This window comes from Aspergillus ochraceoroseus (assembly GCF_002846915.1).
Source record: "Aspergillus ochraceoroseus IBT 24754 chromosome Unknown P175scaffold_7, whole genome shotgun sequence".
Lineage (NCBI taxonomy): Eukaryota > Fungi > Ascomycota > Eurotiomycetes > Eurotiales > Aspergillaceae > Aspergillus > Aspergillus ochraceoroseus.
In genome coordinates, this window is record NW_024468482.1 from 1718832 (window position 1) to 1745227 (window position 26396).

Consider the following 26396-nt stretch of genomic DNA (forward strand, 5'->3'; position numbering starts at 1 on the left):
ACAGATAGGCAGTCGGCCGGGCCGTAGACGGGAGAGAGCCTCCCACTGGTCAACCTCTACAGAGCTTCTCCAGACCTTCGCCTCTTCACTCTTAGTCTCTAGCCCGAAATCGTCCAGACTTAGGGAGTCTAGACCCCGCATTGAGTCAACTCGACCTTTTCCATGACCAATTATGTAAACTTGTTCTATTACCCTTTGGCGCTCCGCTGACAAGGGTTGGAAGTTTTTGGGGGGAGACATTCCCTCTGCTTCTCCCCACGAGTCACTACATAGTACATACTCCGTACACGCCGGAATTCAACCCGCGCGTTTGAATCTTCAATATCAGTCAAAATATGCCTCGTCAACGGACAGCTTGCTTTACTTGTGCGTCGATTAAGACTGCCTGTAGCCGTGGGCACCCTTGTCGTCGATGCGAGCGTAAGTAGCCTTCCCCCGGCCGATTGCACGTTATTCTAAAAATATAATCGGAACAGGTCTATCTTTGACATGTTCCTATGCGGTCAAATGCCACCGTACGCGGGCAGAGACTGATGCAGGTGAGGGTACATCTCGATGCAGAGTGACCCATCGACGCTCCCGCAATGGCTGCGTTAACTGTTTACAACGGTAAGGGCGCTTCCCGCTGGCTCACTCTTCATATCGCGCACCCCAGCCCTAATAATGCGTTCCAATATCAAGGCGAAAGAAATGTGATGAGGAATTCCCTGTCTGCCGGGAGTGTCGCCGACTTGGACTCGAGAACTGTCATCCGAGGAACAGTTCCCCGTCGAGCAGCACTTCCCCCAGGGACTGGCAGACGGCTTCAACACCAGGTTCAGAGGGCAGTCAGACTGTTGCCTCCAGTATTCGCCTGGATCAAAATGATAGCGCCTTAGATTTCAACGTCAATGAATACCTAGCTCATGTAGCCTCGATGCCTGAGAGGAATTTGGCAGGAATCCCCCGTCGTGGCCATCTGAATGAGAGCAATGCATTGAAGTCCCGAAAGAAAAATGGTTACAATACCAACGTAGAACTAACAGTGAATGGCAATGTTCATTTGGGAAACATCATTCACCTAGCGCCCGCAGGTATGGCGGATTTTGAACCGACAGAACAGCATCTCCTACTCCATTATGTCCAACACGTTTCCCGCGCACTGGCAGTCGTCAATGACGATGAAAACCCATTCCTCCATGAGATTCTACCCATGGCAATGGAGGTCAAGTCGGTTCGACATGCGATGCTCGCCTTGACTGCTTGCCACTTGTGCAAGGTCTATCCAAAGTTTGAGGATACCCTGATCCGGCAACACAGCCTCGCATTGCAGCACCTAAAACAGGACTTACAGTCGGAGACCAAGGCTGGGTTTACCCTGACTACATCGCTCCTGTTATGTTTATTCGGGGTGAGAAATACCGCTTTCCCCCCATGATTTTTCTTCAACTAAGCAATACCCATAGATCTGCCATGGAAACTCCCCAAAATGGATTCTTCACCTTTATGGTGCGAAAGTACTGGTTGACTTGCATTTGGCAGGTGGCCTTCCAATAGCCCCGTCGAAGTTTGTCCTTGATTTATATGAGTTCATCTGTTGTAAGACCAGGATTACCTGTGACAGAGTGCCGGTGGAGCGAATTGGATTCCCGTCAACGTTGCTATCTACTGGGGACAGCCAGGTTCATATCCACCCGTTATTCGGCCTTGCTGGGGATCTATATCACATCCTGAATTTAATCAGCCAGTTGGCTATGGATAAGAACAAGCAAACTCAGACCCCTGGGAACGAAGATGAGTTTCTGCTGGAGGCTCGGAGAATTGAAACGTCCCTTCAGGAATGGATTGTTCCAATAGAAGTTGATCACCACAATACCCGTCTCGTTCGTGATGCCGCTATTGCAGCAGAAGCTATCCGGTGGACGGCGCTTATCCGGCTTCATCAGGTAATGGGTGGCACGTTTCGCGATGAATCGAAGCTACAGACCGCCGTGGAGAACATCCTAAGCGCTGTCTCCTGCATTAGTCCGGGGTCATCTGTGGATAGCCAACTGCTCCTACCCGTCTTTATGGCCGGAATCAGCGCCGTCAGGAAATCGGCAAGACTGCAGTTAGAGTATCGGCTGAGCCTCCTAGAGAGCACAATTGGGATGGGAAACATTGCGGGAGCCCACCAGCTGCTGGATCTGTTTTGGGAGCATAATCGCGAACGAGATGTAGACTGGGAAGACTTGCTGAAACGGGAGCATCCATACGTGATATTCTATTAACAGAGCTACGTTCGTGACGTTTTATCTCAGGAAGAGTGTGTGCGGTACACAACGATACCGGCCAGGAACAGCTCACTCCTTATCGGAAATTTTTTCGAGGAAAACAAGGATGGTCCTACGGCTGAACTCCGATACCCATACCAACCGACAACAGACGGATGGTTGCAACCCGGGTACCGGATGATCTCCAGAGCCTTGTGATGAGAGAGTCCACGATATCCCAGTTACAAAGGGCCATCAGGGCCAACGCGCAGGTCGTTACTCGACTTCACTGCCTTTGTGAACCTATCCAGACAATATATGATCAGCACATCCATGGCATGGTGGTCCAGGATGTGGACTTCTAGGACATGAATGGCTGTTCCAACGCCCTCACGGGAGTCTGGATCAGGTCGGATATCCAAATGGGCGATGATGGATTTAGTCATCGCTTTTTTATGCCTTGTAAGAGTTGGCCGGAATGATGGTCCCATTTGTCCAGATGGCTTGGGAACTTTGACGGCTATTCTAGCAAGACAGTTACGTTGTCTAAGACGGTATAGGAAGGGCCTTCACAGCAGCGCATTGAAACTTGGTGGTATTTCTCCGATGCTAGGTTGCTTCATTACAGGATGAGATGCCTTCCGCCAACTGAATCTTGGCCGTTACAAACAGCATTTCAAACCGAATGGCCTTGCGCAGAGAAGTAGTGGATACAGGGATCTGAGGTTTGTTTGCCTCAAGAGGCGGGTTTCAAATCTCAATGGAAGTGTTTCTGGTTGTAGTTGTTGCTAATAAACAGCGTTCGCCATATTCATTAGAGTATATGTATATAAATTAAGAAATTTCCATTATCCCCCCCATGTTTGCAAGTCTATTATTATATTTAATAACTAGAGTATATCATCCACACTCTTCTTATCACTCCAAACCCCGAGGCTACGGGAAGTGGACGACATACAAAGTCACTGCGATCAAATCCAGACAGATTTCACTTACTATTCCGGAGTACAGTATCTTGTAAGCCAGTACTCTGGAGGTAGGAGGGGCGCCACTCGTCCACGAGGCGATCGGAAAAGCTCCTGCATGCGGTGTTAACCCGCGAGATTATCGATCGCCACCACACTCTAAGCATCATCATGGCTATAGCATCCGCCACCGTTATCCTGGTGCCGCCTTCGGGCCATGGATCCGCACAGTGGAAGCCCAGAGCAAATTATGGCGTTGGGAGCCGTAGTCGCCCAATCTCTCTTTGGACTCGGTCTACCTGACCGCTGGGAAGGCTGGGAATGGATCGGACCATCTTGCAAATGCCTATGTCGCTATGAGTGCACAGACAAGTTTCCACGTGTTCTCCATATCTACTAGATCCCCCTCCGAAGAAGAGTTTTTCGGGAACAAATGCTGGGTGCGTGTCCAACAGTGTCTATTGGTTTTTTTTTCGTTGCCGGGGAGTATACCTCTTTATCCGCTTCTAGGCTACATGATAGGGAAGATTTAGGGCACTAGGGTACCCTGTGTAACTAGGCTGGATAGTAGTATTTCAGATTTAAAAGGTATTTAGCGCCGCATTCACGATAACCGCATCAACACCTATGTTCCATATTGCTGGTCTACGGGCATCTGGGATGATGCGGCCGTGATGAAGCTGTTCTGGGTGACTAGGCCAAGTGGGATGCTGGCAGCTATCAGGAGATTTCACCGAGCATCCCTCTTAAAACGTCTTCCTTCACTGTCTACGAAGGATGTCAAATTAACCACACAGAAACATCCAATCACCACTCCGGGGACACAGCGCCCCCGTCAGGGCACCCTTCTCGGGCTCTAAGACCGCGGGAAAGATACCTTTCGGGGTAGTTCATCAAAGAGAAAGTGCTATAGTGCATCACCCACGCCGGCCTCTGCGGTACCGATTCAACTATAGAGAGAGATATATAGTCCCGGGCTATGAGGACACAGGAATAGTTAAATCCATGGGCCCCGACGTGAAAAATCTATCGCGTTGGTTAGGGCTATAATAAGCACGGCTTGCTGCGGGTATTGCAATCACTGTCTTACAGGATGGGAAACAATGTGGTGAGCGTAAGACGTATGCAAGTTCAACTCCAACCGGGGACCCTTTGCAAGCCACACTATCTGGTGCGAAGCTTTCCAGTTCCGTATCCCCGGAGGGCTGACCAGCAAATGTACGGCAGTGCAACGGTCTTCAATGCTCTCGTTATATCAGGCATAAAACCAACCGATCGTGTCGGAATAGTCAGAATCAACGGATTAGGACGCCTCGCGATTCGATTTACAGCGAATACGGGCCGTCATGCCGTGGTATTTTGAGGGACGGATAGTAGGAAAGAGGAGATACAGCCGTGAAAGAATTGAAAAGCAGCAGGCCTCTCGCACATCTAATTGTCACAACCGGCCAGAAGCCCGACTGGAAGTTGTATCTCGGGATTTTGGACAATCGCCTGACGATATCGCCGCTAACCATGTCCGCCGGAGACTTCGCTTTCCCTTATTACGGACTTGGTCGTGAGGGGGTTGCGTGTACAAGGCTGTATAGTCGCAACCCTAATCGCAATATGCTGGATTTTGCTGCGCTCCACGGCATCAAGTCTATTTTAATATGCTATCCGATGATAGTCGATAGTATTCAGGGGTGTTTCTTGTTTCTAGACCCTGGAGAGCGGAAAGATGCGGTATAGAAGGGTGAACCCGACATTGCAAGGCCTTGGATAGCACGGCGCGCTAATCCATGATGACGACGCTTCTAGATCATGGTGCATACTATCCGTAGGTATTTATTAAACCCAGACTAGCCCAGGATCCCTCCAGCTCGTGCTTCTGTAATTTATTCTTAGCATTGTTACCCCGGATTCAACCAGGTCAATGTGATGCCCTTCTTGCTGTCTCAGCGGGCGTCTCGTCGCCTTTCCTGCCTTGCTTCCTTTCTCTTCATCGTTTGCTTTTATGCGCTTTACCATGAACACGGAATTAATGACCGTACTTATCTCAGTAATGTCCCGTCGGATTGCCCGCATCTCCCGGGGCTAGAACACATCCTCGTCGTGCTCAAGACCGGGGTCACCGAAGCCCAAGACAAGCTACCTGTGCATCGCAACACCACTCTCCGCTGCATTCCGAATTATATCGTCTGGTCTGACTATGAGGAAGAAGTCGCCGGTATCCCCGTCCACGATGTGCTATTCAATGAATCCCAATCTCTCCACAGTCTCCCCGAGTTCGACCTCTACACGCGAGTGCACACTCAAGGGCGTGAATCCCTTACTTCCACCGATCTCACCGATGCCGCCAGCACGCCGTTTGGGAAGCCAGATAACCCGGGCTGGGTCCTCGACAAATGGAAATTCCTTCCGATGATCGAGCATACATTTCGTCGACACAGTAGCGCAAAGTGGTATGTCTTCATGGAGGCAGACACCTACATCGTGTGGCCCTCGCTACTCGCCTGGCTCGACAAATTCGACCATACCCGACCGTACTATATGGGCAATCAAATGCAGACCAGCGATGTTATTTTCGCCCACGGTGGTTCTGGGTTTGTGATTTCGCGTCCGGCGATGGAGCGCGCTGTGGATCTCCGCGCCCAGAAGCGAGACTACTGGGACAATATGACGAAGAGTAACTGGGCCGGAGATTGTGTGCTTGGGCTTTTGCTTCGCGAAGCAGGCATCGCGTTGGAGTGGTCCTGGCCCATGCTTCAGCTGGCGCCTCCAAAGGAATTGGACCATTTTAGTCCGAACTATGGGCGCTCGCCGTGGTGTTATCCACCTCTTTCGTTTCATCATCTGCGCCCCGAAGAAATTGAGGAGCTGTGGTCGTTGGATCGCAGGTGGACGCACAAAACGAGTCACTTGTTGTATCGCGATGTCTTCTGGCAGTTGGCGTGGCCGCGTATGAGCGAGAACCCGGTTGATGACTGGGATAATCTGGCGGGAGAGGAGAGATTAATCGTCAGCAATATAGAACAATGCCGAGAGGAGTGCAAAAACGATTCCGAATGTCTACAATACTCTTTAAGAGAGGGGGATAACATGTGTCGCGTTGGACATGGAGCACGATTGGGGGAAAAGAAGACGGGCTTCAAGTCCGCCTGGCTGCTCGACCGCATCAACGCAACAGCTGAAAAATCAGGAACCTGCACAGATCCTGAATGGATTTCATAACCTTTTTTTTTCATTACTGCTTGACAAGAAGTGAGAAGGGAGGACCATAAATGACCCTGTCTTGATTATGTACATAGATCAAATAATTCCAAACCACTTTACTGTTGACTACACTTGCGTCGGTACAACATTTCTAACCCCCTTCGTCAGATACGCCTCGAATTCGGTCCGATCATCAAAAGATAGACTGCGTGTATCCGCTTAGTGGAGATTTGGTATTCTTCTTTCTTAAGCTGACGCCAAACACCGTAGACCATTGCTTGATCTCCCCCTTGAAGTTTGAGCGATGAGGGACAGTATCGGTTGTCCCATACCATGCCTGCACACGGGGATAGCTTCCATTATACCCTGATCAGGCCTGATGCACCTCTACGACGTCAGCACCGACGAGGTTTAGGCCGCGGAGCCCATGGATGTATCGTTTGAGCTCGCGCGTGGTCCAACCTCCGGATTCCGGAGTACCAGTCTAGGATCGAGCACTGTTCACGCCAGTGTCAGTTCTATCATCATTTCGAGTAAAGTGGTTCCTTACCATCAATGTCAATCCAAAGATAAACAGGGTTGTTGCCCACAACATCTAGTATGCCCTTGACAACCCCTTCAACTCCGATCTCATCAATCTCATGCGCCTCAATGGGATGGAATCCCACCACCCAGGTGCTCATCGATCTCGTAATCCTTGGGACCAAACAACTTCGTCCTAAGTCCCCCATGCGCTTGCTCCTTTATTGATACAGCCCTCCCGTGCTGCATGCCAGAAGTTCCATGCGTAACGGCGGCTTCCGCGGTCAGCCTTGGTGTGAGGTAAAAGGCAGAGAAAAACCTACGGTAGTATGAGACGGGGAGAGGCACCTTTGCCATTCAAGATGGGCAAACGTAACAGGCTGTGAGAAAGGAAGATTCTTATCAAGATCTACTGGAGTGAGAAAAAAAAACAGGGGTTACTGTATACTATTTATGACCCGACATGCAAGTACCTTCTTGCCTTTCTGCAAGTCTCTGAAACATCGGCGCAAGCAAAGTGGCATTCAATGCAGGTCTGACGACAGCCTCGTTTCGGTCTGCGCTTCACCCAAATCTTTTCCCTCTTCAGGATATTGCGTGCGTAATGCGGTGTTGAATCGGCCTAGGGTACTCCGTACATATAAAGTCTGTAGGGGTCTGTCTGTGTTTCGGCTATTCCCGGTAGTTCGAGTGTACTCTGGCAAAAGTATCCTAGACGTAGGTAAACGACATTTTATTTTCTTGTTTTCTTGTTCTCGTTGAGTTCAGGGTAAATTTCCACTACTCCCTCTTCTGGAGTGATTATAGAAGCTTGCCTATCAAGAGAAATACGCCCTGGCTGCCGACGTCAGGTGGAGGACAATGCTATCACCACGGATTTTAATAACAAGACTATTTTTCTATTTAACTTTCAATGCTATAAGTATTTTCTCTTAGCAGTCTATTGTTGACAATGCAAGTATCAAAATGAGGAAACGGTTTTGTATAGGTCCTATGCATCGATACCCATTAGTTATACCTTTTTGAGAGGAAAAAACCCCTTCACCAACAGCGATCGCTGTATATACATAGAAATCATCATTAAAATATTGGGATTAGTAGCATGTCTACAAAGAATAACCAGAACTTGCAAGGCTCAAAGAATGCCCGCTTTTTCCCGGCAAACAGTCATGATTAGACTTGCCACTCCTACTCCAGGGTTTCCAGGGAATATTTGGAGTATGCGGCTCATTGGGGACATCCTTGACTATTTAGAATAAGATTATTTCGGGGGGGATCATAATACTGGCGTTCTCAGCTATTTGAAGGGGTCACGCCAAATTTTGGGATAGCCTACAGGATAGATAGCCTACCATTCACACACCAAGTACAACTTTTATGGAATATTCGTGTGGTATATCTCAACTCTGTTGCTTCAAGTATATCCTAGGATTTCTATCACGACGTCAGACTTTAGTATATCTGCATGTTCCCATGGCATGCAGCTAGTTGAGGCTCTAGGAAACACTGTCACATAGAAACATAGAAAAGGGAAATCTAACTGGAATAGAGGCTGCAATGATCTCTCATTGGAGGTCAACCCCTATGCACACCCGTGAGGGTCTAAAACCTGCAGCATGCTAAAAATGTCAAAATCATATATAATAGGGAACTAAAAATAATATCCTACTTGGTCATAAAAGTAGTGCAGACAGAGCTAGTTAACTATGGAGAATAATAACATGAGGAAAAACATTTAATCCTAGTATTAACTTTTGTGTCTCTGAAATTAATAGATGTATATAAATATGCAAAGAGTCATTACGATAGCATTCATATGGGCCAAATTGTTTACTTTATAATTGCAGAATAGTCCCTTATAGGGCTTGCATTCCCGAGCGGGAGTGGAGGGCTGAGATTGGACGACATGGGGTAGAAAACCCCGGGCAAAAATATAAAGAATATTGGTTAAATGGAAGGCCGACGACATTAGCTGTACCCTCCAAGGCAAGCCCTATAACCTTGTAGCCGCTTCGGAGACACAGAGGGCGAAAGTGGATATGCTGTCGATGCATCCCTTCCGTTCAACCCGAACTCATTTCACCGAATTCATATGCCTCTTTTCAACAAACGTTTTACCCCAAGATATTTATTTCGACTAGTTGCCCCCAGGACTGCGGGGGAAACTACATCATTAACTGTAGTGTCATCGGCTGCTACGTCAGGGCAAACACAGGATATATTCCATCTACCTGCCCACAGAGCCGCAAGCTTACTCTTGAGTCACCTGCTCTGGCAGCGTGGACATGAGGACGGATGCAATCTAATGAGTTGGACAAGCTCTCTGTTGTTTGCTCTGCAATATGCTCTATACCGTCATCATCAGGATGGTGACAGTTTGAGTCAGATTATTCTAATCATTCTTGATACTCAGCAATTCTCCAAGGGAACATTGGTGCAGGGTATGGAAATAATACGTGCTTTCGGGGGAGTAGATAGGGAACTACAAAGGTTTCTTGAGTTTCGGGAAAGTAAGCTACCCTAATAACATTGGAGTCTGGTATTAAGTGATACAGCGCGAGACATGCAATCCTTATTGCTGCAAGACATCAAGTTGGATGAGAAACGATTACCAGAGGTTTCCCAGTTCAAAATGCTACTGGACTCACTCCATCGTCAATTTATGGGCTTCGATGTTGACTCTCTCATCAGCTTAGTGAAGGGGCTGGGTATTTAGTAGTTACTATCATTGGCCATGTATTAGTAAAGCATATCTCTCGGGATGAGATAATATAATGTTCATAAATGAGGCAGGTGGCCGGGCTTTTGGTTTGTCTTACTGATTCCAGTACCTTGGTCTTTCTATGTCTTTGCTGGTCTTTTGGTGGATATTTCAAGGGTTTTCGGAGGCACCTCATTTGGTTATTAATTCACTTGGCAGTTTTTTGTGTGTGAAATACTTGTGGAATTAATTTCTGGAAAGAAACCCCTATGCCATGTTGTTCTGGAGCCACTTTACTCTCTATACATAGCACCCAGTGTGTTGGCCTCTACTCGGGCATATATTGTTTGAGCTCAGCCAGTCCAATTATTCGAATGCAGAAAATTGGCCGGCCAGGCAGATGGACCTGTTCCCGCTTCTCATTTCTGTCTTCATACTCATCTCCTGTTTCCGAGAATTCGTTGATTTGTGCATACCTATGACAAAGACGAAGCCATTTGCCGAACAGCCCTGGAAGCTAACAGTCCAGGTAGCTCTGTACGAATCAATAGGCATAACGATATGTACACGCCAAGTCACCCAACAACTCCTCATCCTCCTCCGTCATTTGAATGGGACCTTGTTCCATCAGTCGATCACGGCTTCGATTCTCAAACCAGAGAGCCGCCAGGTAGAGCGTAGCCATTGCTACTGCAAAGCACGCAAATGACAAGCCGATAGTGTAGCCATTGCGGTAGAGCGGGGCATCCTTCTCCAAGAAGGAGTATGTAGCAAGTATACCCCCAACTGTTCGACAACACCATTAATTTTCCATACTATTCGGCAGAAGCAAGTCACTTACTGTTCCCAAATCCAATCTGCCAGGCTGTACCCACACTTCTCCGACGATGCCCACCAAGGTTCATCCCATACCAGCACAGCATTATTGGCCCCGCACTGAAACAGCCACTTGTGAGCAGAAATAAGGCCCCGTATTGAAGATGGTGTTGCGCAGGATCATGGACATTAAGCAGAATTCCGTATCCAATCATACATATGCACATTGGCAGGATAGCGAAGATGTACCTGTTCCGGAAGAAATCAGAGAGACATGCAATCACCAAAGATGCTACATAAGCTGCGGCCCATGGGGGAATTGAATAAAATTGCGTTTTTATGGCTTTCTGGTGTTAGTTATCTGACTTGTTCCTAGTACACACTCTTGTCTCAGGTAGTACTCACGTCCATAGCCGTATGTTTCAATTATAGTTGGAGCGAAATAAGCATATGCTATAGTCAGTCAGTCAGCCTAAAAGGCCCCGAGGTCGTCATCAGGATCTAGAGTGGATCATACAATAACCTGTGACTACCTGACCAAAAAGCATGAGCCCACCGATGAAAATCTTATCTGTCTTCAACGTCAGTCACTTGGGGCTAGGCTATGGCTTTGGCAGTAGAAACTCACAGTCCTTAAAGACATCAAGTACCTCCCGCCAACCCAGCTTTACGTTATGGGTGAGCCTTCCTGTTTCGTCTGCCAGTCGATCACGATGAAACTCCCGCTCCGCTTCAGTTAACCATTTGCAGTCCTCGGGGAAGTCAGGAATTAGGAAGAAATTGACGAATGCCATGACGCAAGTCAACACACCCTCCAGGATAAATACCCATCGCCAGCCACCGTAACCACGTATGCCATCCATTTTTCCGATAGCACTGGCAAGTAGCCCGCCGAATGCACCAGCGAGGATTGTAGAGTTGCAGAAGAATGTATATCGTTTCTGTGCCTCGCAACGTTTATACCACATTCCCAATAGATAGATGCCTTGAAAGCCAATCAGCTTCATTCCCAAGCTGGATTCTGGGAGACTTAAATACTAACACCCCGGGAGTAAAGCTGTTTCAAACGTTCCCAAAAAGAAACGGGTAATCATTAGGGCAGTCCAGCTTCGGACAATACCCTGACATATCAGCACAAACCCGAACCCAAACATGCATAATGATACTAAGATGATGAAGATTAGAGGAAGGGAAATCCGGTTAGGTTGGGACAGACGTACACCATAGATGTGGCTTGAGTTTCTTCAAGAGGATGTTTGATGGGATCTCAAATATAATATAAGGAATAAAGAATATCATTAATGCAGCGTTATATTTGGTCCCTGTTGTAATATCCAAGTCTTTTTTCATACCCAGAACGGCTGCATTTCCGATATTGACCCTTCATGAATGAGCAACTTTTTCAGTATAGGGTATGATATAGTGAAGGCCATTACCTATCAAGATATGTAAGCATGTACATCACACAGAGACACGGTAGAAGGTGAAGATCAATCTTGGTCAATAGCTTCCGTTCATCGATAGGATTAATTGCTGTAGTATCGCCATTCTCAATCTGTTTATCATCTGTAAAATCAGGCATAGTTACTCAGTACTGAAATTCTGACTGGTATATTATTTGTGCCAACCTTGCATTGCCATAATGATGACGAAGAGTGTAGATATCGTTTCCCACGCAGAGGACGAAAGTAAACAAAAGCTCTCGCTACTGGGGGCTTATTCTAATCCACGACTCAAAGGTCTTCTGGAGGTACGGTTAGGAAGATATAGTTGAATAAATCAGTTCTACTTGAGGCCCAGATCATAGTCCGTCCAAACCGTTTATGCACTGGCTCCCTGGATTGCCTGTAAGTCAGCATGCAGACAGTTCCTTACTGACCAGGTACTGTCAAATCACCGTCACACAGTCCTTATCAAGTTGGTGAAACACGATCCACAAGAAATACCTCAACCCATGCTATAGGTGGTGGGACACAGCAGTGAGTTTTTTCGTCAGGTCTGGTGATTGAAAGTGCCTTACTTACTAGTCTCTCTGGATAAAAATACTGACAAGAAAATGCATGGTCTGAGCTAGTAATTGTGGTTAATATCTCATAGATATACTAAGTTCCTGGGCTGAATAAGTGATATATACTAAATAATGTATATCAGCACTTTGTATAACCCTACAACTTCGTGGGAGACAGAACCAGAATGTAAGCGAACACATTATATCAATATACCAAGATGGAGTATATGTTTACTGGGTGACTTACTGCCTTAGATCTTACCACTAAGTGTCCCTTGCATTCCTATACTTAGACCATGAATAGGTGAGCAATATAATATGTCTTCGCTTAGTTGAAATTGTATCCAGACATTGTTTCAGCCAAAACAAGTCCACGCGCTGACGACCTAATGTATTACATGCTCCTGGTTTGTTCTCCCCCTTTTCTATAAAATTTTCATAAAAGTAGTAGACTCATAACATTCTATAGTGACTGTTACTTCACATATTTAATGGTTTTCATGATTCGCCAGTGCATTTGTCCATATCCGTGATGATGATGATGATGAGAGTTGCGAGTCCTCAGACTCAATATATCAATTTCCCTAAGGCAGGGAAACTGGCCCGTAATTCTCATAGTTGCCGTAACTGCCGTAGTCTCCATATGATCCATATCCACCCTGGCTAGTAGTCGAGGTTGTGGAGGTTTCTGTCGAGGTCACTTCCGAACTCGTCGACGTCGATGTTGATGTCGGTATAGGGGATGATGTCGCGGTTGGCTCATCGCTTCTTTTAGCCATTGGATACGACTCATAATTTCCATATGTCCCATATTCTCCATAGTTTCCATAATCTCCATAGTCCACGGGGGACGACGTTGGCCCCTGGCTAGACGTGGTCTGTGCCGGGACTTCAGGAAGATTGCCCCTCTTTTTAACATTATAGGACCCATAATCGCCATAGGTCCCGTAATTCCCATAATTTCCATACTCTCCATAGGCAACAGAAGATGTCGAAGTAGTAGAAGTAGAGGTAGTATCCGTACTCGTGGTGTTTAACATCGGTCGAGCCAGAATCATCGACAAGTGAGTCGATAAGGCAAAAGCCACCAAAGGGATGAAATGCATTGTGGCTGTAGCTGGATACAGAAGTTGTGTATAGAAGTCGGTGACTTTGGGAATGGACTTGAGAAGAAAATATGAATTTTGCTGACTTCCAGGAATACTAAGAGACCTATGGCCATATTTATATCAGGAATGGGTTTTTTTTTCACCCCATATTCATACAGTATGTGGAGAATCAAAGAATCAGATCGGGAGTCCACGTTGCCACCGTAGACATTTCATCCCGTTTCTTCTTTGGAAAAGTCTGAATCATTCTTGAATGCATTCTATTTGGCGCAGTCAACATGATCGATCATAGCCTGGCTTCCACAGAGACTGTACTACCACACCGCTGTATCACCATTGACCAACGCATGGTCACGTCGTTTCCCAGAAATAAACCAATCTAAATATATCCTAGCATTAGTCTGGAAGGGAAAAATTGCCACAGTCTTATTTCTGACTGAATCCAGAAACTTGTCTGGAGGCGAGCTATGCCAGCAATGCCAGGACTCTCAGTCCTTGCATTCTATCCAGAAATCCCTCCTTACATGGGGCTCACACCATTACTTATTTGGCTTCCTTCGTGCAGGAGGAGAGCAAATAATAGCTAAATAGAGCAGCTGCAATGATCTTCTCATGCATCCAGCATATGAAACCAACATGCAGCTTACCACAGGTTGTCCTACTCAGCAACCGACCAACAAAGAAGGGTCTGGAAACCTACATGAAATTCCCATGAACCATCGCTCAAACCCAGAGATGTGACCCTTTTTATTTTTCCTTCGTTTTTTTTTATCTCTGTAACTACTGTCATCATCAGATGAGGAGCTGTTCGCCAAAGGTGGAACTCTCAGACATCGCCTCCAAGCAGCCACGCCACAACAGGAAACATACACCCGTCGAAGCCAGTGTTTCTTATCTCCTCCCTCTTCCTTTAATCCAAGGAAAATACTTATCCATCAAGTGGACTGTGGTGACAACGACAATTAATTGATGATAAAATGCATGTTTTAGACGATCCACGCACCAGTGTTGAGGACCGACTACTAGATAACAGCGAATTGGAGACAAATGGCTGGATAAACGAGGATGCAAAACAACAACCAAGACCATATAACAGATGGTGGATAGTCGGCATGCTCACCCTCATTACTGGACTCTCTTGCTTAATCGGCATCTTTGTGGGATACCAGAAACATCACCTTGACGAAATGTGCACGCGACACATTTCCCAATACTGTATGGAAAGGAGAGGTCGGTCAAGATATAGAAGGGAGCTAATAAGAGATCGGTCGCAGCTCCTGTTCTTTCTCAGGTTCCGATAAAATACCACCGACAACGTTTTAACGGGTCTCTTCTCAAAGAGAACGTTTTCCGTCAGGACGCAAGTCCAGAGGTGGATGCAGCATGGGAGTCACTCGGTGCCAATTGTATGATCCCTTTGCTTCGCTTCGGGCATTTGCTGATCTTTCTAGACCGAACCCTAAGGGTTCCGGCTGAAGATGCAGCAAAGTCCGGTATTGCGCCCGATCAGGTTCGGATCAAAGAGAAATACGGAGGAGGGTTTCCCGCAAATGTCGAAGGTCTACACCACCTACACTGTCTTGTGAGTCGTCACAAGAGACTTGAAGGTAGTTATATATGAGCATTGACTAAGGCTGTAGAACCTCCTACGCCAATCATTGTATTATAACTACGAATATTACCATTCCCGTGGACAGGGAGCCTTCTCAAACGAGGATTATATCGTCCGCAAACACGTTTGTAAGTACTATATGCAAGGCGATGGTAGCAAAGTGCAAAGCAAAGTTAACCTTGTTTTTTCCAGCTCACTGTCTAGATATTCTGCGACAACAATTGATGTGCACAATCGATATTGGAGTCCTAGGCCAGGTCTGGCTCCATCCTGAAAATCCAAGCGCATTCGTAGATTTCAACACTGAGCATCGATGCCGCAATTTTGAGGACATTCGGGAGTGGGCGGAGAAGAACCAGCTCCCTGAGCATGCTCCTTCGGATTTCTTACAGCCTCCAGGAGAAGGAGACCGGGTTTATCCCCAAGTTCCATAACCCCTGGGCAAAAAGATAGGGAATAGAGTTGATGAGGCGAACTTAACGACTACGGTTCAGTATTCCTACATGGAGATTACAGGATGTACAATAGATCTCTCAACAACAAGATATACTGCGAATTACTATAGCACACTTTGATACACTTGTAGTTTTCACTCCGCATTTACTCGCCCTACTGCATTTCCTATGACTGAACCTAAACCCGATGTCTGACAAGCTTCACCCGCGGCTGAGAAGATAAGCCCGCAGATGATGGTGTATTTAAAACCCCCAAGTAGCAAGCGCACTCCGCATTGTATTCGAAACTCTCGAGGTCGATGCACAATTCCTCGATAAATTCTGCAATCCCTATTGCTGTCTTTTTCCTTCTTCATTATCCACCTCAACCACCTAATGCTTCGGGGTTAGAAAGGGGTAAGTACAAACACGCGCACGCGCGCACACACACACACACAGAGAGAGAGAGAGAGAGAGGGTTGTATGCATTTACTATTTCTAACTTTTGCAACAGGTATTGGAGCACATGCAGACTTTGGAGCCGTCACCATTCTTCTCCAAGACTCAACGGGTGGTGGTCTCTAATTGGGGTTAGGAATGGCGTGTGATCAACAAAACAGGAAAATAAAGGTACAGCATCCCGTTCTTCTTTGATAGGAATACATATTTTCTAGTTGAATATCTCCCAACTTGCATCAGACCTGGAGATGAGGCAAAACACAGCCCAATCACAGTAGGCGAATAGATGGAGGGTCGGTATGCAGATACCTATGGGAGCTCAACTGTTCAGGCGGCAAAAGACCTTGTACATATTTCTCATTGTACATGTAACAAATTAAACTCATTCAAATCTTTTCATGTACATATTTGTAATCTCCAGCATCCTAGAGATCAAAATTTCTCTAGAAATGTTGGCTAGCTCTGACACACAATGCAGCTCCACTTACCAATTCTCACTCTCTTCCAAGCCTAATATTCGAGGATTTCATATTCATCTTCGATGCATCAACTATATTCCCAATCCACTGTCTCTCTGGCTCATGACCTGTCTTCCCTTCAGTAGCGCCGTGGTGGGAAGATTCCCGGGATTTTATGGGAAACTTTCCCGTCGCTGTCCGCCCACACACACCATAATAAGTCAGAAAATTTGTTGAACAAGAAGCAGTGGGGTTTATGGCGTACGCACCAAATCCGCTGGGCTTGTAATTCATGTATATGTTCTCCCAGTGCCCAGCAGGGGCCTCATAAACCTCATGCATTATGCTGATATCGGGATGCTCCTTAGCAGTGCGGTTCCACCAATCCCAGCCCTTGCGGTGGATCGGGCCATGCGCAAACTTGTGTAGACCATCCATCGATTGAAAATAGAATACTGTCATGACCTCTCTTGCAGCGTTGCAGGTGGGATCGCTATTAGAGATCCAAGAAGTACTCGTTATATCTGCGTTGGAGGTAATTGGTGAGACGTTGCCAGCAGACAGAAAAGGGTCTTTTACACCTACAGGTGTATTCTTCACGGTTGGCTTCCATATCCCGAACCATCTCTGTAAAAAGCTTCACAGTTTCGCGGTAACCTGGAGACAAAATGCCCAATGGGCTGTATGAAGTTAACAAAAACGGCAATGTCTATAGTGAGCTAGCTCAATTGGTACCAAGGACAACGTACTGATTTGATTTTGAACCTAGGAATAGGACCACAACTGTCTGCGACGATGGTTTCTCGCCGAAATTTCCTGTTCCATCTGGGCACTGTGCGGAGACTTTCTGTTGGATCACCCCATCCATATATGGATTCGGACGATAGCCATACGTGATCAAAATCATATCCAAAACCCGAGAGCCTAAGATGAGAAATGAAGGGAGCAGGGTCAAGATTGTCGGGAAGAGCAGAGTAAGCATGCCCTGGAGAAGAGCAGCCGCCAAAAGCCAGCTAGATTGTTGAAAATTGCTGAACAATACCTGAAATAAGAATGAGTCAGAGTGCATTCATTCATTGATTGTGAAGATTGTCAACTGACTGTGTAGAGAGCTGCTTTGTGACCGAGAACAGACTGAGGCCTTGAATTGGTCGGCTCAACAAGAGGTTTAAGAGGCATCATTTTGGGATGTTGTTCTTCTACTGGCGCACAGTTGTAGTTGGAGGATTTGTTGTCTTTTTTGGGGGGTCTAAACTTATAAGTACTTTTCACAGTTCAAAATTAAATTGGTATACACTAGCTAAGGTAGTGTTTTTTAGTATATACACTATCTACAGACCCTCTCGCTACTTGCATTTCTTAGTTGCGCACTCGTCAGTGAGTCACCCAATGGTATGACTTTATTTACCCTCAATATCTTAAAGCAAAATCACCACAAAACCAGTATTCATCACTCAAGCACTTGAAAATCCGACTCCCATAAAATTCAGGGAGACGAAAATAAGCCATTTAGCTCCAATTTGTATCAGTAACCTATTCTACAATGATCTAGAGTGTTTTCCGGAGGGTACAGAGTAAAGTAGGATATAATTGTAACTCAATTTATCATCTTTTGGTGGCATCAATAACTAGAACAATTCAAATGGCGATTTATTATTAGGCCTTCTATCCACTCCCAGGCGTCATCCAGTTATCCACGCGAGACGTTTGAGAGTTTGCCGGCCTTTCGCACTGGATCCGGGAAGCTGTGGATCGTGTCTTGTTAATTGGAAGATGTACATCTCTTGCTCCATGCCGACCGTGACTCACTCTTTTAGGAGGATTGGGCCACTTTCTCTACATCCTCAAGCCCCCATCCCAACACATGGCTGGATTTGCCAGTCCTTGGTGCATATGTGTCCATTTGTCCTCTCGACATGAAGCTCTTTATAGAGAGGAAACCATCGAATTTCACTCCATTACAATGGGAAACTATTCAAATAACAAGTCGCCTTGTCTATGCCTGTTCTTGATTTCTATACTAGTGCTGTCAGTGGACACCTCAATATGTGGTTCTTCCAGCTCTAGCCACAATGTTGACAGCCCATCGCAGAAAGGTACGTTGAATTATTCATGCATATCTCCCCCTGCGAGGCTTATTTTTACTACCAAGTCATCGGAGTTCACCTTGGTTCCACAAACTCTCGTGTTGGAGCCGTCATCAACAATCAACCAAGGATCTTTACGAACCCCCAAGGAACGACTTATGTGCCATCCTACGTAGCTGCGACGGATTCAGGTCTCTTAGTGGGTGAGGCTGCTCGGAGGACATCCTCTCCCAATTTATTCCAGGCGATGTTGGACATGAAGTGAGTCTGAGAAGCCATATATCCCAAGAGCGGTCCGCTGATTTCTGGTGTTCAGACAATTTAATAATGACAGCGTGCAACCCGGAGCTATCGAGCCTGATTTACACAAATCTTCTAACACCACGTATATGAATATAGACGGGCGATATTTAATTCAAACCAATCACAATGCAACGTGCAGGAGATTTGCTGCGGAGGAAATTTATGCAGCTCTTCTCGCAGACATACGATACATTGCCGAGGCTTACGTAGGTCCAAATATCACAGGTGCTATAGTAACGGTACCTGGGTTTCTTGATGAATCTGAGTGGGATATTGTCCGGAACGCCGGAGTACTCGCTGACTTGCCAGTGTTTCGCATTGCGAAGGAGTCAAGCGCTGTGTCTATGGCGTATGGCTTAACCGATGAGGGAGATGAGATTACGGCTCTCAGCTATGATCTTGGTGCTCATCATCTCGACATTTCACTTATGGAGATCGATTATGGTTCCATAGACACGGTTGCAAGCTTGCGAAAACCGAACGTGGCCGGTGAAAGCTTTAATCGTCGTGTACTAGAGTACTTTTCAAATCTTTATATGACAAAGTACGATATTAATTTTACAGACAATACTACAGCGGTTGAAAAGCTCATGTTCGAGATTGAGAAAGCTAAGCTCATCCTCTCCTTTAAAGAATCTGCCCAAATTGAAATTCCCGACGTCCATCATGGCAGGCGCTTCTCGGAGATTCTAACTCGCCACAAGTTCGAGGAACTCAACATGGAACTATTTGAACACTCGTTGGTATTTATCGATGAGGTTCTTCAAATAGGCAACTTAACGAAAGATGACATTACAGATGTGGTCCTCGCTGGGGGTTCTTGTCATATCCCGAAGATCCAAGGTCTTGTACACGACTACCTGCCAAATGCTAGGGTTAGAATGGGTACCAACCCAGATGAAGCAGCTATTTGGGGTGCTATACTTCACAGTAATTATTTCCAGGAAGAAGCATCGGTGCCTTGCTATTGCTTCATAACTCATCCTCAGTTCGGAATTGGAACAAGGCAGGGAGTTGTTGAACTTATTCCGGCGTGCCACGATGTCCCAGCCTACCAAACACGCCTATTTTCAGCATCACCTGGAAACCCCAGCAACACGCTGATACAGATATATGCAAGGCGGTACCTCGATACAAAACAGCCCCTCGTACCTGACCTGGTAGCAGAAGAACTCGTTCAGTCGGGTGACCCCAAGTACATTTTGCTTGGAGAAGTTGAACTTCCAACAATTCAGGGCTTACAAGAAAAAGACACCGAGATCGAGATTACTGCCTATTTAAGTCGTCATTCCGTTCTGAAAGTTCGCGTCACGAATAAGCAGACCGGTGAGACCAAAACGATTACATTCTCGAATTTACACTCCCCGTGTGGGCAGGCTAGAAGTCTTCACGCGGCAAATTTTTCATACATCCAGAACTCTGACCTCAGGGTGGAATACGAGAGTGAGCTTCGATCCTTTGTCGGTTCTGTTGCAAATCAACTGCAGGTATGGACACGCCATTTGTTCCCTCTTCCTGCTTCTAAACGTCCCAGCTAATTAGTTCCCAGGTTCAAGAATTTCGTAAGGCCTTCTAGTGGCGTTGGTGGTATGCACTGTACTGTATGTGCATGGTGCTACAGCCTCTACTAGATTGTATAAATTAGTCGCCAAGTGCCTTCATTATAGGGTGCACGATTTCTCTATCATATGATTGCTTCTTCTCACTACCTTCAACTTTGCCACCAGGTTCCAATAACATCATTTGTTCCAAATGGCCAACTGTGGAGATAATCCTTGTTTTTGTTGACTCGACTGTCCCGATGTCGTGATGTCATCCAATGCTGTAACGGGAAATTTTTCCTAAAACAACCGACAGTCAAAGGAAATTAAATGAAGCTAATGAGTCTCCTCATACTGGCATGAATAATTCTTTTATCTCCAGTGCCATCAGTTTTGTACAACAACAACTACCCGCAACCCTAAGTGCAACCTCTCCGTCATTCCTTTTAATGCACCCAACCACGATGGACTGGATATGATCAACAGCCCTAGCAAGGTTGTAGGGGCCAATATTTCGCTATCGTAACGGTTTAGATATAAACCGTGGCGGGCGAGCATGCGAAATCAGGTATACGAGCTATTCTAGGCAATTATCGGCACAAGGACTTACCCGTTTTCCCAGGATTATTCAGGCCGAGGGCTCACTGTCCTCGTCTTCAGTGATGTTATCATGTTCCTGGCAATTATCGCAGTTTTGATGAGACTCTTTAGCCGGTACTTTATACTGCGTACTTTGGGAGTAGACGATTGGTTTGCCCTAGCTGCCTTGGTCGTATCCATAGGGATGGTGTTGGCCATCAACCTAGGTCAGTTTCTGCATTGGAATCAACTTCATAAAGCTCATTCAATCTATTTCTAGGTGTAAAATATGGAACAGGCAAGCATGACGCTGATAATAACATAAATACAGCCATACTTGGAAAGGTATATCCTCTGTCTAAGACCCGAGTGACTATAGTCAAAGCTCACACAGATATTGACAGATACGATTAGCAATCCAAATACTATACATCTTCTCTAGTGGACTCATAAAAATCACTATTCTAATGCTCTATTACCGACTATTCCACAGACTTCGCATTTGGGTTATCATCACAATCGCCTTTGTTGTCGTGATGAGCATTGCCTTTACCTTTGTTGCAGTATTCCAATGTGAGCCGGTAGGAAGATTCTGGACTACCTATCATGGAGTAAATTGTAACTGCATCTTGACTCTTGTTTTCTGGTGCATTGTTGCTGTTATCTTTCTTGTATCCAACTTGTGGATCACGATTCTGCCCCTCAAAACTATATTAGGTATACCGTCCTTCTCGGATCTGATTTTTAACTGCTCACATCGTTAGGACTTCATCTTGCTTGGGATAAAAAGATCACCGTTATAACGTTTTTAGGCTCGACAGGATTCATGTAAGGACTGTCCCTCCAAGATATCCGGATAGACCGAATATTGACAAGAACCTGCATAGCACTTGTGTTTCCGCTGCCGTCAGACTTGCTTATGTGGTTGTGCTTTACAAACACCACGATTATTCCAGGAATAGTATTCCTGTATATCTTTGTTCGGTTATCGAGATCTGCGTTGCGTTGATTGCATCCAGCATTCCATCACTTAGGTCAGGGTTTCCAAAATCTATGGATAGGTTGAATTCGTGGAGACAAAAGGCAAGCGATCCTGGATCTTCAAGTTGTACGGTTTGACCTCTCACAACCATTGGTATGGCATCTCCAGCAACTTCCGGGTCTGGCCCTATGTTTAGGCGGACAGGTAGAAGCCTCAGAAGATTTGAGAAGAACAGGAAGCATATTTTACACCTGTAATCAAATATTCACTATCCAAAGGGTATGTGTGTCTTGTGGGTTGGTCGGTTAGTAGGGTACTCGTACTCTGTATTCGTTACTACTGAATAGGATTCCTGCGGAAATCGAGTCAGTTTCTTTCAATCTGTAGATGTCCTACGTTATGCGGGCCAGAATTTGGCCGGAACTCGTATTTTATGATATTTTGATTGAAAAGGTTTGCGTAGACTTGGGGCGCCAGAAACCTCTTTGGCTAAAAATCAGACTATAAAAGCAATAACGCAGCAATTAGAAAACAAGAATAACGAGGGATGTCGCCTAGATGATTGCATCATTTAATAGGCTTGTACCTCAACCCTTTTTTGCTCCTTTTCCTGGATGAGCTTAGTGACGGGGCCGCTGCAGACTGGTCATGCTCTTTGTCATTCCATTCCCCAGATTGAGGATCAGAAGCAAGTATTGCAGACTTTTCACTGATAGATTCACCTTTCTCGCATTTAGTCCCAAACCCTTCGTCATCTGAGCTACCACAATCATTCGAGACGCTAGGGCCCGCAAGCTCAATGTGCAACAAAGTATGATCATACCGGTCCCGGGACTTACCATCGAAACGGCGTGCCCCTTGTATTCCATCCGTCCCCATGCCTCGACTGCCAGCAAAGCGTTGGCAGGTTCCTAAGCCGTTCCCAAGGATTTGTATCTTTTTGTTCAGTTGTTCCCGTAGTGCACGGGTTTCCTCGGACTCGCCGGCGATGCGCGACACCAGATTAGGTGGCATTTCGAATACCTTAACCGGTGTAAATATGGAAGCAAGAGACTGGACCAATTTGACCTCTACGACTTCAACCGCGACATCGTCGATGAATCGTTTCAATGCCACCTGTGGTAGTCGGGACTGATCAGATGAGAAAAAGGGATTCACTAGCATTTTGCCTTACCTTGTAATAAGCGAGCATGCAATCCAAAGCCTCAGCCGAAGCGAATCTCATCATATCTGGCTCACTAGACTCTAGAAGTGATTGAACGAGATCCTGAAGACGGTATGCCCCATCGAGGTAACGGGACGTCTGTAGATCGTCGACCCTGAAGAAGCGTTCAATGATTCCGCTTAGCTCACCTTCGCGCCTATCAGCACGGATCTTCTGCAGGGTCTCCGTAAAATAGTGATTATAGGTGATTGGGTGGCCTTTTTGATGAGTTTCAAGGATTTCTTCACATCTCTTTACCAGAACCTCCCGGAGTTGATCTAGTGCAGGGGAGATTAATTCAGCGAAAAGAACGACCGAAGTTGCTTCATCAGATATATGACCTATCAAAAGTGACAAAAATCTCTCGGCTGCCTGCCAGGTCGTAAGAATGTGTTGGCGTGTTATAGCTTCCCAGGGACCGCATTGTTCCAGAAATAGTTCGCTGACAATCATAGGGTTGAACGTGCCGGGTAGTTCCCGCCCTCTCGTCTGTTTCATAAGCTCCTGAATATGGTTGATGAAGCCGCTTCGTGTGACCAGAATCTGGCCCTCGATATCAGGTTGATTCTCCTGTCCTGTTATTTTCCGGTAATGGCCTCCTCTACTGAGTCGCTCTGCGAATACCTCATTCAGATTCTGGACAACAGCGCGAATACGCTTCTGACGTCCTGCAGACGATTGGATGCCTTCAAAGAACACTTCGTTGTACGTGCCATCAACAGCAGCCTTGACCAAAGATTGAAAATGTTGACTGATGTGCAAAAGATAGGACTTCTGTTCGTCTAAAGTGGCTCGCGGTTGGCCAAGCTTTTTCAGTTGCTTTATGCATTCGTACTCCTTTGCTTTTATCTCCTCAATGAGACTTGGAAGCTCAGCCGCAATTTGTCGCAGAAGCAATTTGCTGAGACGGGTTCGCAGCGAGCTGATCCCAACCAACGACGATGGCATTTCTCCCCAAGCTCCTTTAGAGAAAAAGTCACGCTCCTTTTGATCCCGTTCCACAAGTGTCCAAGTTCCCTGGTCGGTATCCATATTCCTTAGCGCATGCCATCCAAGCCGGAATTCAACGTCATGATTATTCGCCAGGGATATGAACATCTTTTCGCTTTCGGAATTTGCGATCAGTGTATCGGGTTTAGTGATGACGCCTAAGGTTCGATTGCCTGACTTATCAGCGTCCCTTGCCAGCCGTAACACGATCTGGTTCGCGTAGTCATTCTTCGCTGAGATCACTGCTAGGATGATACTTCGCGGCTCTTTCATATATGACTGAACCACACCTTGGACCAGCTGAACATCAGCTGCAGATTGTTGTTTTGTCTCAGAGTGTATCAATCCCGGAAGATCGACGATGGTCAAGTGCGGCCTATCAGGCCCTGACACCTCGACCCGTAGAAGATCATTTGAAAATGCATTCCCATGTGTGGATATGCCCATTGCCGCTTTGGCATTGTCGATAAGCTGAGGAAGCCCTTCGAATCCATCAAGCTCTTCACAAAAGCTCCCCAGTGAACGTTGCTCTGCTTCGCTGCGCGAGTGATGAGGTACAATAGACACTCTTACTCCGACATTGGAGTCTTTGCGGAGCACAAGCTCTGTCGGAAATCTGGTACAGAGGTTGCTTTTGACAGGGAAAGAGACTCCAGAAATTGCCTCGAGTACAGAGCTCTTTCCAGAGGACTGGTCACCACACACAATAATCTGTGGCAGAGAAACATAATGGCTAATACCCTGGGATCGAAGAGTGTCAATAGAATTCAAAAGATCAAGTTGTTCATCAGTACATAGGCTATCCAGAGCGCTCGAGTGGAACTCTCTAAGAACCATGTTGCAAGAAAGTGAAGGACCCGAATAGCCACTTCGCAAGATGAGGGGAAGAGTAAACGAAGTTGAGACTGTTGAATATCAAGGTGTCACTTCCTACCCATAGTCAAATCTGGCCTCCGACACAGAAGTATTTATGTAGCGCTATGTAGCGCAGTGTGCTAGCAGCCTTTCCTCATGTCTTGTCTAGACGTTGCGTTCTGGATGGGCCTATCTGAGTTTGCACCAAGAAGAAAGCAAGGATCATGGCATGCGCGCGGGTTTTCTGCTGTCAACTAATGCAAGAAACCACATTATGTCTCCTAAGTATGTGGCAGTCTGACAGGCATTCAACCCTCACTGCTCTGCATCAGGAAGTAACAAATTCTCGGCCTGGTAACCTCCAAATTTGGAGGAGTTGCCATGTATGCATAACTCTCTACCTACTACTGCTCGTTTTCAACATGCCACCTCGCCTGTTATAGTAATTGACGGTACGGCTTCCCGACTAAGAGTCTGCCGTACTACATGTCAGTTCTGACTGTAGGGTGAAAACGCTCAAGTCGAGCAGTACATTAGGGTTCATGCATAATTTAGCAGCTTGAGTTCCATGCAGAGCATTCTTCGTTGTCTTCTAAATCTCTTCATCCTCATGAAAATAGTTTCCACAATTGATCAACCAGACCCAGTCCTACACAGAGAAATGCCCTCACTAGTACTGGGCTTCATACTTTCAAGGTAGCCTAGAACTGCTGATCCGATAGCAGGGATGAGAGCGAAAGGTTAAGCGTGATAAAATGTGTGTAGACGCTAGCGAGGTCTAGCTGGGGCTCGGACGCCAAGTGATGAGCTGGCAAACAGGTACCCGAACCCTCCGACTAAGTCTAGGTCTCGGGACATCATCTAATGTACTCCGTAGGCATGGTGTCCTGACAGGAAAACTGGGATAAGACTAGACTTTCGGCTTGACTATTGATGCTTGAAACTTAGAACTGAGAAAGAGACGGGGATAGAGGCATAGTACTCACTCACTAATATTTGTTGACTTCTTCAATATTTATTGTAAGGCAGTTATCCTCAAAAGTCAGGGAGGCAAAGCCATATTCTTAATCTTTCTATCTTAGACCCACCTCTTGGGAAAGCGGGGGGAGGGATCATTTATTACATGCTTTTTCTGGAGGGCTCGTGCACTACGTAAAAGACAGAGAGATTATCTACCATACCCAATATCCTTCCTCTATCCTCGTACTACTACCGTGTAACTCCGTATTACTACTATATTTAGGTCCATTGGAAACTAGCATATATATATAGGGTGCTGCTATTCTCACGGCTCAGCTGGTCATTCTCACGGCACAGCTAACCATTTTAGGTTAGTGGGTGGGGT

At 46.2% G+C, this 26396-nt stretch overlaps 13 protein-coding genes across 13 annotated transcripts; 8 read left to right on the forward strand and 5 right to left on the reverse strand.

Moving 5' to 3' along the window:
* The first annotated feature begins 9 nt into the window (after window positions 1–9).
* P175DRAFT_0341800 (uncharacterized protein) lies at window positions 10–2426 on the forward strand. Its single transcript, XM_040892884.1, has 4 exons — window positions 10–420; window positions 477–609; window positions 682–1390; window positions 1446–2426. Exons 1-4 carry the CDS (start codon window positions 336–338, stop codon window positions 2247–2249), a joined length of 1731 nt encoding a protein of 576 aa, XP_040750383.1. The 5' UTR covers window positions 10–335; the 3' UTR covers window positions 2250–2426.
* A 941-nt stretch (window positions 2427–3367) lies between these two features.
* On the forward strand, window positions 3368–4056 carry P175DRAFT_0534778 (uncharacterized protein; the record flags this gene model as incomplete). Its single annotated transcript, XM_040900170.1, has 3 exons — window positions 3368–3451; window positions 3511–3636; window positions 3793–4056. 3 exons carry the CDS (start codon window positions 3368–3370, stop codon window positions 4054–4056), a joined length of 474 nt encoding a protein of 157 aa, XP_040750384.1.
* A 1017-nt stretch (window positions 4057–5073) lies between these two features.
* P175DRAFT_0503811 (uncharacterized protein) lies at window positions 5074–6511 on the forward strand. The gene has a single exon (XM_040897706.1). It carries the CDS (start codon window positions 5117–5119, stop codon window positions 6407–6409), a length of 1293 nt encoding a protein of 430 aa, XP_040750385.1. The 5' UTR covers window positions 5074–5116; the 3' UTR covers window positions 6410–6511.
* Window positions 6512–6802: 291 nt separating this feature from the next.
* Window positions 6803–7270, reverse strand: P175DRAFT_0534780 (uncharacterized protein; the record flags this gene model as incomplete). Its single annotated transcript, XM_040900171.1, has 3 exons — window positions 6803–6888; window positions 6942–7007; window positions 7060–7270. The coding sequence occupies 3 exons, from the start codon at window positions 7268–7270 to the stop codon at window positions 6803–6805; spliced, it is 363 nt and encodes a 120-aa protein (XP_040750386.1).
* A 1696-nt stretch (window positions 7271–8966) lies between these two features.
* P175DRAFT_0442502 (uncharacterized protein) lies at window positions 8967–9437 on the forward strand (the record flags this gene model as incomplete). The annotated part of the gene is made up of 1 exon (XM_040894124.1): window positions 8967–9437. A coding segment is annotated over one exon (471 nt), but the record flags the coding sequence as incomplete, so codon positions are not given.
* Window positions 9438–10158: 721 nt separating this feature from the next.
* On the reverse strand, window positions 10159–12012 carry P175DRAFT_0442040 (uncharacterized protein; the record flags this gene model as incomplete). The annotated part of the gene is made up of 8 exons (XM_040894098.1): window positions 10159–10400; window positions 10456–10773; window positions 10836–10883; window positions 10948–11001; window positions 11059–11415; window positions 11473–11595; window positions 11651–11811; window positions 11867–12012. The coding sequence occupies 8 exons, from the start codon at window positions 12010–12012 to the stop codon at window positions 10159–10161; spliced, it is 1449 nt and encodes a 482-aa protein (XP_040750388.1).
* Window positions 12013–13022: 1010 nt separating this feature from the next.
* On the reverse strand, window positions 13023–13544 carry P175DRAFT_0495329 (uncharacterized protein; the record flags this gene model as incomplete). The annotated part of the gene is made up of 1 exon (XM_040896073.1): window positions 13023–13544. One exon carries the CDS (start codon window positions 13542–13544, stop codon window positions 13023–13025), a length of 522 nt encoding a protein of 173 aa, XP_040750389.1.
* A 1115-nt stretch (window positions 13545–14659) lies between these two features.
* P175DRAFT_0442924 (oxidase ustYa family protein) lies at window positions 14660–15593 on the forward strand (the record flags this gene model as incomplete). Its single annotated transcript, XM_040894148.1, has 5 exons — window positions 14660–14762; window positions 14822–14953; window positions 14999–15129; window positions 15188–15287; window positions 15352–15593. The coding sequence occupies 5 exons, from the start codon at window positions 14660–14662 to the stop codon at window positions 15591–15593; spliced, it is 708 nt and encodes a 235-aa protein (XP_040750390.1).
* Window positions 15594–15913: 320 nt separating this feature from the next.
* On the forward strand, window positions 15914–16178 carry P175DRAFT_0534784 (uncharacterized protein; the record flags this gene model as incomplete). The annotated part of the gene is made up of 2 exons (XM_040900172.1): window positions 15914–16010; window positions 16108–16178. The coding sequence occupies 2 exons, from the start codon at window positions 15914–15916 to the stop codon at window positions 16176–16178; spliced, it is 168 nt and encodes a 55-aa protein (XP_040750391.1).
* Window positions 16081–17782, reverse strand: fmaE (monooxygenase fmaE). Its single transcript, XM_040895582.1, has 5 exons — window positions 17612–17782; window positions 17260–17552; window positions 17096–17190; window positions 16780–17034; window positions 16081–16704 (listed from the first exon to the last, which is right to left on the reverse strand). Exons 1-5 carry the CDS (start codon window positions 17690–17692, stop codon window positions 16547–16549), a joined length of 882 nt encoding a protein of 293 aa, XP_040750392.1. The 5' UTR covers window positions 17693–17782; the 3' UTR covers window positions 16081–16546.
* A 195-nt stretch (window positions 17783–17977) lies between these two features.
* On the forward strand, window positions 17978–20737 carry P175DRAFT_0341917 (uncharacterized protein). Its single transcript, XM_040892886.1, has 4 exons — window positions 17978–18606; window positions 18663–18858; window positions 18914–20387; window positions 20450–20737. The coding sequence occupies exons 1-4, from the start codon at window positions 18375–18377 to the stop codon at window positions 20474–20476; spliced, it is 1929 nt and encodes a 642-aa protein (XP_040750393.1). The 5' UTR covers window positions 17978–18374; the 3' UTR covers window positions 20477–20737.
* P175DRAFT_0341895 (uncharacterized protein) lies at window positions 20738–22369 on the forward strand. Its single transcript, XM_040892885.1, has 6 exons — window positions 20738–21009; window positions 21064–21247; window positions 21301–21365; window positions 21425–21737; window positions 21785–21848; window positions 21908–22369. The coding sequence occupies exons 1-6, from the start codon at window positions 20998–21000 to the stop codon at window positions 22137–22139; spliced, it is 870 nt and encodes a 289-aa protein (XP_040750394.1). The 5' UTR covers window positions 20738–20997; the 3' UTR covers window positions 22140–22369.
* A 200-nt stretch (window positions 22370–22569) lies between these two features.
* P175DRAFT_0442885 (uncharacterized protein) lies at window positions 22570–25033 on the reverse strand (the record flags this gene model as incomplete). The annotated part of the gene is made up of 2 exons (XM_040894142.1): window positions 22570–23118; window positions 23177–25033. The coding sequence occupies 2 exons, from the start codon at window positions 25031–25033 to the stop codon at window positions 22570–22572; spliced, it is 2406 nt and encodes an 801-aa protein (XP_040750395.1).
* Window positions 25034–26396: the final 1363 nt, after the last annotated feature.

Excerpts from the sequence above, each read along its gene's own strand:
- P175DRAFT_0341800 (XM_040892884.1), top strand. The coding sequence starts at position 336 with ATGCCTCGTCAACGGACAGCTTGCTTTACTTGTGCGTCGATTAAGACT. Across the intron at positions 421-476 it reads CCCTTGTCGTCGATGCGAGC|GTCTATCTTTGACATGTTCC; the intron begins GTAAGTAGCCTT and ends TAATCGGAACAG. Across the intron at positions 610-681 it reads TGCGTTAACTGTTTACAACG|GCGAAAGAAATGTGATGAGG; the intron begins GTAAGGGCGCTT and ends TCCAATATCAAG.
- P175DRAFT_0503811 (XM_040897706.1), top strand. The coding sequence starts at position 5,117 with ATGCCCTTCTTGCTGTCTCAGCGGGCGTCTCGTCGCCTTTCCTGCCTT.
- fmaE (XM_040895582.1), bottom strand. The coding sequence starts at position 17,692 with ATGATGCCTCTTAAACCTCTTGTTGAGCCGACCAATTCAAGGCCTCAG. Across the intron at positions 17,191-17,259 it reads CTAGGTTCAAAATCAAATCA|CCCATTGGGCATTTTGTCTC; the intron begins GTACGTTGTCCT and ends AACTTCATACAG. Across the intron at positions 16,705-16,779 it reads TTACAAGCCCAGCGGATTTG|CGACGGGAAAGTTTCCCATA; the intron begins GTGCGTACGCCA and ends GTGGGCGGACAG.
- P175DRAFT_0341917 (XM_040892886.1), top strand. The coding sequence starts at position 18,375 with ATGGCTGGATTTGCCAGTCCTTGGTGCATATGTGTCCATTTGTCCTCT. Across the intron at positions 18,859-18,913 it reads CAGGCGATGTTGGACATGAA|ACAATTTAATAATGACAGCG; the intron begins GTGAGTCTGAGA and ends TCTGGTGTTCAG. Across the intron at positions 20,388-20,449 it reads CTGTTGCAAATCAACTGCAG|GTTCAAGAATTTCGTAAGGC; the intron begins GTATGGACACGC and ends ATTAGTTCCCAG.
- P175DRAFT_0341895 (XM_040892885.1), top strand. Across the intron at positions 21,366-21,424 it reads ATACAGCCATACTTGGAAAG|ATACGATTAGCAATCCAAAT; the intron begins GTATATCCTCTG and ends AGATATTGACAG. Across the intron at positions 21,849-21,907 it reads TTAGGCTCGACAGGATTCAT|CACTTGTGTTTCCGCTGCCG; the intron begins GTAAGGACTGTC and ends GAACCTGCATAG.